The sequence below is a fragment of the Myotis davidii genome, unplaced genomic scaffold, assembly GCF_000327345.1.
Source record: "Myotis davidii unplaced genomic scaffold, ASM32734v1 scaffold425, whole genome shotgun sequence".
In the NCBI taxonomy this organism is placed as follows: Eukaryota; Metazoa; Chordata; class Mammalia; order Chiroptera; family Vespertilionidae; genus Myotis; species Myotis davidii.
The window spans coordinates 5,049,412-5,060,124 of record NW_006296413.1 but is presented as its reverse complement, the minus strand read 5'-3'; the positions used below and the strand labels follow the sequence as shown (position 1 = coordinate 5,060,124).

Below are 10,713 nucleotides of genomic sequence, written 5' to 3'. Positions count from 1 at the left end.
GAATGCAGAAATCAGAAGGGGTTGGTTGGGTTCTTGTTGGATCCTCTTGTTAAGATGCTATTGAGCCTTTTTATCCATAGGTTGTCTCCCAACAATTGCATCTCTCACAGCAGCCTGAGTGGAATTACCAATGTGAGAAGAAGCCTGCAAAAGTCCACGAGGCAACATGTAAGTTAAGGAAATACAGCCCAGCAGCAACAGAATACGTCCTTGGAGATCAACTTTCAAAAATTTCTGTCTACATCATCAGTATGTTACAGAAAACAGGGGAATGAAAATGTGGGGGAGAGGAGCCTGTGACAGCAGCTACCTCCCAGGAGAGTCAGCTGACCCTTTGCTTCGTTACTGTGTTATCAGAGGCTTGCCAAATGCTTATTCCTTTAGTAGAAAAAATATTTTCACTCAGGAAGCTAGAGTCTGGGATTAACATTGTAAAAATAATTTGTTTCCCTTCACAAGCCTCTAATTTAACTGAGCTGTTCAAGCAACTCAGAAAAAGAAACCAGAGCCTCGAGGATCTATTAACCTAGAGATCATGTCAATGTCAAAAGCCACTGGCTTTTGGAAGATTTCAAGGGGAAAAAATGCCATCCATTAATAAGATTTAAAACAAAAAATTTGTTAAGTTCATATTTTTCAAAGCTCTTGATTTTTAATAAAGCAAATTAATCTTGGATGAGGGAAAGAATCACACAGGAATTGTGTCTGACAAACATATAGTTAAAAGTTTCCCGCAAGGAACACAATTGTGTCTAAGCTGAAAAACTTTCTGCACTGAAGGATAATCATTGGACATGAAAACAAAATATCAAAATTAAACATTAATATCCTTAAAAAGGATAATAAACATAATGCTCATCAGAAAAAAAAAGTCAAGGAAATTTTCTCATGCCTTCTTTCACAGGAAGCTCTGCCAAGTGGAGATACTTTATAAAAGAAACACAGTATCTTTATATAAGAAACACAATGTCCATTGTCAACCCTCCCACTCCCAGCGGGCAGCACTTACCTGCTCTAGTACATATGCTGCTCCAGAATCGATAGCTCCGCCCAGCTCACGATACTGACCAGAGTACCTGATGTACCCCCAAGTGAGAAGCGCTATTAACAGCAGCCCAACTATACAGTTGAACAGCTGGGCCACAACCTCCAGACCAATGAAGCCAGTGAGGCCCGAGGCGATGTACAAAGCCACGATGCCGGTGAAGAGCACCGCGGGGGTTCGGAAGGTGCTGAAGATGTTCTTGCTGCCGTTGTGCTTGCAGAAGTTCTCATAGAGTTCCTTGATTTCCTCCTCCAGCTCCTGCTGGTAGCGAAGGCTGAAATCCTTCCCGCCCATCTTCTTGGTCTTCTTAAAATGGTCCAGAGCAAGCTGTCTGAATTCACAGTGCTTCTCCTCTAGAATGTCTGGAGACAAATAAGGTTTCTCTCCCCCACACACCTAAAAAATAAAGAAAAAGATGCAATGTGTTGAAGATCCCTTTAAAAACAAGTGACAAATGAAATTTATAAAGTGAAAACGCCGAAAAGCGGAGGCTATGTTGGTATTAGAAATTAACTGTAAATGGTGACCAAGGCCAGCAGAGAGAGAACACTTAAGCTCCGGGGCCCTGGTCCCGGTGAGAGCATCGACACAGCAGGAGCCGTGGCTAGAAAGCTGACAGCAGGCCCTCGTTCCCAGGCGGCCCGGGTACAGCTGTGTTCCCTCGGTATCTTAAGACAGTAAAAAGGATCAAGTTTGGGCTTTTAAAGTCAGCAACCATGTCCAGGTTATAGATATTCAGAATAAGACATACACCCAACATACCTCTTCCATGTTGTTGTAATAAATGTCCTTGGCAGAGGCTGCAGCTGCTAAATTGTTGGCTTCAGCAGTGGCCTTGAAGAAAGGAAAGCATAAGCTGTAAGTCCTTCCTCTTTTAATATTCTTCGACAAATAACCACGTAAAATTTTTCTCACACCTTAGTCACCATTCTTTCTTTCTTATTATGCTTCTGCTATTTTTTAGGTTTCCATATAGCCCAGTTTATTAAATAAAATACATCTTTTCTGCCAAAAATGTTCCCACACATAAGAACCTTTATCATAAACTGAACCTCTCCAAAATCATTTCCTTTGCTTCAATTTTTACTTATTGATTTGAGAGAGAGAGAAAGGAAGAGGGTGTGTGAAAAACATCAATGTGTTGTTCCACTTATTTATGCATTCACTGGTTAATTCTTGTATGTGCCCTGATGGGAGATTGAACCCAAAACCTTGGTGTATCAGAACGATGCTCTTACTAACTGAGCTACCTAGCCAGGGCCCTTTGCTTTAATTTTAAATGTTAAAAAACAGATGTAAGTCAAAAAAGAAGGGAAACAGCCCAGCCAGCGTGGTTCAGTGGTTGAGCGTCGACCTATGAACCTGGAGGTCATGGTCTGATTCCTAGTCAGGGCATATGCCCAGGTTGCTGGCTCAATCCCTAGTGAGGGGGATAAGGGAGGGCGTGTGCAGAAGGTGGCCGATCCATGATTCTCTCTCATGACTGATGTTTCTCTCTCTCTCCCTTCCTCTCAGAAATCGATAAAAATATATTTATTTTTTAAAAAAAGAAGGGAGAGCCCTAACCGGTTTGGTTCAGTGGATAGAGCGTCAACCTGCGGACTGAAGGATCCCAAGTTCAATTCTGGTCAAGGGCATGTACCTTGGTTGCAGGCACATACCCAGTAGGGGGTGTGCAGGAGGCAGCTGATCGATGTTTCTCTCTCATCGATGTTTCTAACTCTCTATCCCTCTCCCTTCCTCTCTGTAAAAAATCAATAAAAATATATTAAAAAAAAAAAAGAAGGGAGACAAATTACCTTTACAATGTCAATCCCAAACTCTAAATTCCTGAGTGGAAAGATTTTTTTCTACTAAAGGAATAAACATTTGGCAATAAATGGCCTTACATTCAGTACATGAAAATCAGAATCATGTTTTAACAAAACAAGACTTTGAAAATACCAAAATGTTGAAAATAAAACTCATTGGAAATTAAATGCTGACTCATCAGTAAGTAGACACATTAGGACATGCTCTAGTAAAGCAGACAGCAGGAAACAGGAAAATGGCCTGTCCACACAGCTGGGGGTGTCTCCCTGGGGACAGCAGGCAGGGGAGTCACAGTATGTTTGGTGGGAAGACCAGGCCCAGTGAGAGGACGTGCTGTTTAAGCTGAACCACCAAGAACACAGATAAGAAAACCAGAAGGCAACCACACTGCTGGAATGTGCTGGAAATTAAGAGCTCAGCATAACGGGAAAGGAGAGCAACAGCACCGTCTTCTTAAAGGACTCTGCTTACGGATCCGGATCAACTCACGAAATCGAAGCTATCACTGAGGCTGTCCAACAACTGCGTACCTGAAGCATGGATTTGGGGTGAGGCAGATCTTCTCCTTGGTAAATTTTAATATATGCCTGAAAATATAAACATAAAAATAATTACCAAAAATGTCATTCTGTCATAATTAATCATACTTGTAATTGTAGGACCAGTAACCAAACAACTTAATTTTCCTAAAGACCTAGATCAACACCCAGGAATTAGCAAGAACACAACACACCTTGTGCACGTTAGCGTTTTTAGTTCACTGAAAATGGTCTCAAGCAGCAGAAGCCTGCCAAGGCTAAGATCCCCGCCAGACTCCCCACGCACACTGGCCTCACCACTACCTGTGGGCAGAGTGACCATCCGCCTTGAGGTAGTCATGTCACATTTAGGTGCCGTCTCCCACTCACAGCAACATCCTAACCACCTCCTGTCCACACCATCTTCCTGGAGGAACAATCTTCCTTTAGCCACAGTCATCACTCTAAGAGAGTGCAAAGAACATCCATTTGGTTCTTAGACCGAGACTGCCATCCAGTGGCCCATTCCTGGAAGGACACTGAAGTCTGAAAATGCCTCTCATCATTTCTCCCCTGAAACTTTTCCCTAAGCTTTAAAATACCGAAATTCAAATTAGTTTAAACCTAGACCAGTTTTACCAAAAGCCCAACATTTTAATAATTAAAGCCCATAATTACCTTAAAATACTCCAACAGCCCCCGACAGGTGACTTTTGAGCCATTGATCTCCTTTTCCATTAAGTTTGCTGGGTTTAATATATACGGAATCAGTATCTGTAACTGCTCTTTGAATTCACTGGCAATATCTGTTCACAGGACCATGAAGAAGGAAACAATAAGGCAAACAGACTTCAACCACGGTAAGCACAAAACAAATGTCTACATGTCTTAACATATGCTAGTCAAAGTGGAGGGCAGGGTCCCAGGGCAGGTGTCTGACATTTTCGGCTCTGGCCAGAACAGCAGTCTGTTTTATGTGCCTTGGTTGTCCCCTTCCCTTCCGCAGTATTAAGACCTCCCTAATCGAGAAGAGAATATACAGAATATCCTTACCCTGGTTTTCATTCTGGGAGGTTCAGGTCTACTCCCTAGCCTTTCAAGAAATTTCACTTTTTTAAATCCTCACCAGAGGATACTTTTCCATTGATTTTTTTAGAGAGAGAGTGGAAGGGAGGGAGGAGGGGAGAGAGAAACATTGATGTGAGACACACTGACTGGCTGCCTCCCACATGCGACCTGACCTGAGCCTGGGATCAAGTCTGCAACCGAGATACATGTCCTTGACTGGAAATCAAACGCGAGCCTCTTTGGCCTGAGGGCCGATGTTCTAACCACTGAGCAACCGGCCAGGGCAAGAAATTTCACTTTTTTAAGAGTTTCATTAACCAGGTCTTCAAAAGATCAATTATCAACCCCTCAAGTCCTCAGACCAGGCCCTTGCTACATCCTCATGCTCCCCTTACTTTTTTAGAAATCACTGTTCACCCACGTCTTTGTTTTTGTTCATTTTTTCCTGGTAAAAGTAGTACAGGCACCTGTACTTCCTGATATTTATTTTCTAGCGCCTCCTTAGAGAGGCGCTCTGGGCCGCCCGAGGGAAAGCCTCCTGTCTCGGAAAGGTGACAGCTTCTCTGCAGTTTCTACAAAGTTCCCACGAGGACTCGGGAGAGCCATTAAACAGCTCTCTCCTCACGGTGAGAACTAGCTGGTCCAACTATGAAGACACGGGAGTCTGTTTCTATAATCTAACATCTTCCTGGGTTTCCAACCAACTCAGACTATCAACTGATAGTTATCACATCAAGGTAAGAACTCTTCAACACTCCAGAACCCTAATTTGTAAAATTGAAGTGTTATTTCATTTATTGATTCAACAGTTTTTGAGCACCTTTTTTGTGGCCGGCATTGTTGCAAGAGTTGGGGATAGAGCAGTGAATAAACAAAAGTGGTTTAGAAATTTTTCCAAATTACAAATATCACTATAAAAATCTCTATAAAGCCCTAGCCTGTGGGGCTCAGTGGATGGAGCATTGGCCTGCAGACTGAAGGGTCCCAGGTTTGATTCCAATCAGGGTACAGGCCCAGTTTCAGGCTCAATCCCCACAGGGCGCATGCAAGAGGCAGCCAATCAATGTTTACTTCTCACATTGAAGTTTCGCCCTCACAATGATGTTTCTCTCTATCCCTCTTGCTTCCTCTCTCTCAAAATCACCCAGTTAATCAATCAATAATAAAAGAATTCCACTGAACAACTCCCCTACTGGTGAGGAACAAGACCAGAGTTTAGGTGTGGTAAAAGTATGTCTAATAATGGAGTGTTATAACCCTAAAAGACACATCACCTACACACTCAACTTTCTTTCCATACTCAACTCTGAAAAGTCAATCACGACTGCTTTTTTTGGTTAAAAAAAAAAAATTCTAGTTCCAGTGTCGCCTAAGCAGATTTCTCTCCAAAAGCCAGGCCACAAACTTGGACTTTTTTTTTTAATATATTTTATTGATTTTTTACAGAGAAGAAGGGAGAGGGATAGAGAGTTAGAAACATCAATCAGCTGCCTCCTGCACACCTCCTACTGGGGATGTACCCACAGCCAAGGTACATGCCCTTGACCGGAATCGAACCTGGGACCCCCAGTCCGCAGGCCAACGCTCTAGCCACTGAGCAAACCGGTCAGGGCAAACTCAGACTTCTGAGATGCCATCTAAAGGCTCCAGAAGTCTGCTCAGGAAGCTGCCACTACATAACATCATACAGATGGCGAATAGAAGGTGAAGGTAAGTCTCTCAAACTCAGTTTCTTTTGTAACATTACAATCAGCTGGAACATAAATCTTAAGCAAGTACATTAACTTTCTTGCGTCGAATGAGTCAAGTTCTCTTGGTAACTAAGCAGTACATGTCACCTAAATTGCTTCCCCACGTAACGGAAGTCGTTTCTGCTTCAGCACAGTATGGATTTGGGTTAAGAAGAATCAGGATGTGAATCTCTGTCTCACCACTTAGCTGTGTACACTGAACAAGTTACTTAACTTTCCTAAACCAGTGTCTTCATCTATACAATAAGGAAAATATCAGTTTCATGGAATTACTGGAAGCATTAAGTGCGAAAGTAACCAGTATTGTGTTGGTGCTATGGTCTGAATATTTTGTCCCCCCTCCCCTTGTTGGAATCATATGGGACCCCCATCCTAACCCCTAAAGGTGATGGTATTAGGAGGTGGGGCCTTTGAGAGGTGAGGAGGTCATGAGGGTGGAGCCCTCATGTATGGGATTAGTGCCCTTATAAAAGAGATTCCCCCAGAGCTCGCCAGCCCCTTCCAACATGTGAATATACAACCTGAGGCCAGGAAGATAACCCTTTACACACCATGCTGGCACACTAATCTTGGGCTTCCAGCCTCCAGAATGACAGGAAATAAATTTCTGTTGTTCATAAGCTACCGAGTCTATGGTATTTTGTTATAGCAGCCCAAACAGACTAAGACAGTTGGGAATATGACTGGATATCTAAAATTGGTGACTGCTATTATTTCTACTTTACTGGGAACCTAAGAAGCTCAGATAAGTTTATAAACAAAAGTGCTTAGTTTCTAACACATGGGGAAACTGATGTCTAGCCATTAAATGACTCAAGGTCTCAAAGAACAAAAATAAGATAATGGAACCCATGAGTCCCAACTCTGATTTCTCTAAGCTACTATTTAGTCAGCACTTCCTGATATTAACAAATGACTCAGCATCAGGTTTTTTTATAATCACAAATAAAATGAAAACAATAGCCATGCCACACATTGTGTTATCTTTTTGGGGGAAGTTAATTTTACTTGATAAACATTAGCTGACTAATGTTTAGTCTTCTTTTACTTAGCATTTTCATTTTTATAAACCAAGAACCATAACATGTCTCTTAGAAAGATCATTAATGGATATTGCCAACACCATTTCAGATGGAGAAATTAAGATGAGCTAATTCTAATTCTGATGGTCACAGTAAGGCAAGAGCAAAAACTGACCCAGACTCCAAATACTATTCTTTCTTAGAGAACATACTATTTCTCTTAAGCATTCACCAGATTCTTTCTTTCTTTTTTAATATTTGTATTGATTTCAGAGAGGAAGGGAAAGGGAGAGAGATAGAAACATCAATGATGAGAAAGAATCATTGACTGGCTGCCTCCTATACACCCGCCCTCGCACCCTGGAGATTGAGCCCGAAACCCAGGCATGTGCCCTTGACCAGAATTGAACCTGCGACCCTTCAGTCCGCAGGCTGACGCTCTATCCAGTGAGCCAAACAGGCTAGGGCAGCACCAGATCCTTAATTGACATTTTCTGGTCACTATTTAATTCCAAAGATCAAATCACATTTAAAATAACATCATTTGTAACACACCTTTCAATTTCCCATCAAACTCAGGGCTTGTGGCCACCTGGAGTCCTGGATGTGGCAGAAGAAAACAGGAGACGCTCGAGAAACATGAGTGAATGTGATTTCGGACATTCTGGATTTCTTCATGCTGATGTTCTTTCACCTGCCAATGAAGATCCACAATTTACAAAAGACCATTTGTTTCTCTTCACAGGAACCACTGGTGTAAGACAAAGGAAAGAAGACTTCCCAACTCTGATGGGTCATAGTGGCCTATGTTTTTTCCAATAAGAAAACACAGAACCCTAAGAAGCAATAAATGGCCAGGTTGTGGGCTTGATCCCCAGTGTGGGGTGTACAGGAGGCAGCCTATCAATGATTCTCTCTCATCATTGATGTTTCTATTTCTCTCTCCCTCTCCCTTCCTCTCTTAGATCAATAAAAACATATTTAAAAAAAAAAAACACATAAGAATTTTGAACAAGAAGAACAGACCGAAGTTCTGAATGTGACATTCTAAAGACACATGTAGAACCTGACGTACAATGTGAAACGAAATTACAATCAAAGCTGGGGCTTTTGCCCGGAGTTCTTCTCCACAATCCCTGTGCACTGGATACCCAGGTTCTTCAAAACATGAATAATATTAGTGTGTTAACATGCACAAGTATTTAACAAACTTAATATAATTTTCTGTAATCTGCTTAAAATACAACAGCTAAGCCAAATGGGAAAGTTATCACTGCTTTTAGGTAATTCCCATATTATATTTCTACTTACCTGTAGACGCTTATCCAAAAATGACATTCCTCCCTGTAGTCCATAGCTGTATTCATAAGGGAAACTCCAGTCTCTAACCAAAAACATCAGTGTCTATTTGGGAAAAGAGCAGCACACATTATAATGTTGCATAAATGCATTTTCAAAATTACAATTTAAGTACTCCTTTGCACAATGCCAGCTTCTTTAAAGGGGACACGAAAATGTATTGAAGGATTGAGCTATTCTGTGATGTCTCTGAAACCTTATAAACAAGTGTGCCAAAGGCAAGGATGGGGCGTACAGTATGGCACTAGCTAGTCATACATCAGATCTACTTTCCACATTAGAATGGAAAGGAAAACAAATAATACGCAACGCTCCTCTAATCTTACTCAAGTTACTATACATTCCCGTCCTCATGAAATAATTAGCTAAAACAAAGGTCAGTAAACTTTTTCTGTGAATGGCCAGAGAGTAAATATTTTAGGCCACTGTAGCACAAGACAGCCATGAGCAATACAAATAAGTATAACTGTGTTCCAAATAAAACCTTATAGACACTGACATTAAAATTTCAGATAATTTACATGTTATAGAATAGTATTCCTCTTTTGATTTCTTTCAACCATTCAAAAATGTAAAAACCATTCCTAACTCATAGGTCACATAAAAATAGGCAGCTGGCCAGAGCTGGCCTGTGAGCTGCAGTTTGCTGATCTCTGAACTAAAATAAACATTTGAATGGCATTTATAGTGAACATTCTACCTGGAAGGGTTTTTGGAAAATTTCATCCATTGCCAGACGACCATATTCTGTGAAGAGCTTAAAAAAAAAGAAGAAGAAGAGTTATGGCTTGTAAGGCAAAATTAAAGTATTTCTGTGGCAATTTTTTGGGGGGTGTCCCTCAGAGCTCAGGAGACGCAGGCGTGTGGGGGTGAAGTGGGGGAAGGGAAAGGCGCAGACACCCTGGGAGGGAGGGCCTTCTGTGGCTATTCTTTATCGAAGCATTCATTTAACAGACCTGACTCCCCTTATATGAAACCAAAGTTCTACAATTAATTTCAAAGCCCACAGGAGCCATGAACCTTAAAATAATCCTGGATCTGTCTTACATCCCAATTCATTAGCAAATCCAGAATCCTTGGTTGCGGGCACATTCCGGGTGGGAGATGTGCAGGAGGCAGCTGATTGATGTTTCTCTCTCATCGATGTTTCTAACTCTCTCTCTCCCTTCCTCTCTATAAAAAATCAATTAAATATATTTTTAAAAAAATAAGTTAGTTAGATCACACCCAGCCTCTGCTCAAAACCCTAAACCACATTCAGTATAAAAGGCCAGGCCTTATACTGTGATGCCACCATGCTGGCCCTCCTTGATGTTCTTCAAATGTGCTGGGCACACAGCTGCTTTAGGGTCTCTGTTCTGACTTCTCCTCCTACCTATAACGTTCTTCCCCTAAATAGCTGTGCAATCAGGTCCCGCATTTCTTAATTTTTGTTGTTGTCGCTAATCCTCACCCATGTATATTTTTTCCACTGATTTTGAGAGAGAGGAAAGGAGAGAGAGAAGGAGGGAGGAGAGAGAAAAAAAAATCAATGTGAGAGAGATACATTGATTGATTGCCTCCCGAATGCTCCCCAACCAGGGCCAGGGATCAAACCTGCAACCCAGGTACATGTTCTTGACCAGGAATCAAACCAGCAGCCCTTGTGTGTGCAGACTGATGCTATCACTACTGAGCAACCAGCCAGGGCGGGTCCCTCATTTCTTAAGGTCTTTACTCAAATGGCTCCTCCTCAATGAAGCCTTCCACCACCACTTACCGAAAAGATTACAATTCTCCACACAATGGTTCCTACCCATGCCTCTTTTTAAAAATATATTTTTTTTTATTGATTTTTATACAGAGAGGAAGGGAGAGGGATAGAGAGTGAGAAACATCGATCAGCTGCCTCCTGCACACACCCTACTGGGGATGTGCCTGCAACCAAGGTACATGCCCTTGACCGGACTCGAACCTGGGACCCTTGAGTCCGCAGGCCGACGCTCTATCCACTGAGCCAAACCGGTCAGGGCTACCCATGCCTCTTTTTAATTTTTCTCCTTAACATGTCCCACTATCTAACATACTATTACCTGTATAGTATTTATCTTGATCAATGTTTGTCTTCACTACTAGCACTGAAACTCCAAGAGCAGGAA

At 41.9% G+C, this 10,713-nt stretch overlaps 1 protein-coding gene across 1 annotated transcript in view; it reads right to left on the bottom strand.

The window, feature by feature from the left end:
- ATL3 (atlastin GTPase 3) overlaps positions 1-10,713 on the bottom strand; it is a 40,611-nt gene that overhangs the window by 24,627 nt on the left and 5,271 nt on the right. The window contains exons 5-12 of the mRNA XM_015569092.1: positions 9,276-9,332; positions 8,528-8,620; positions 7,772-7,910; positions 4,054-4,181; positions 3,388-3,444; positions 1,808-1,879; positions 1,010-1,441; positions 2-144 (exon numbers count right to left, since the gene is read on the bottom strand). Of these exons, the coding sequence (XP_015424578.1) occupies positions 58-144; positions 1,010-1,441; positions 1,808-1,879; positions 3,388-3,444; positions 4,054-4,181; positions 7,772-7,910; positions 8,528-8,620; positions 9,276-9,332 (1,065 nt within the window). The 3' untranslated portion in view covers positions 2-57. The remainder of the gene's footprint in view (position 1; positions 145-1,009; positions 1,442-1,807; positions 1,880-3,387; positions 3,445-4,053; positions 4,182-7,771; positions 7,911-8,527; positions 8,621-9,275; positions 9,333-10,713) is intronic.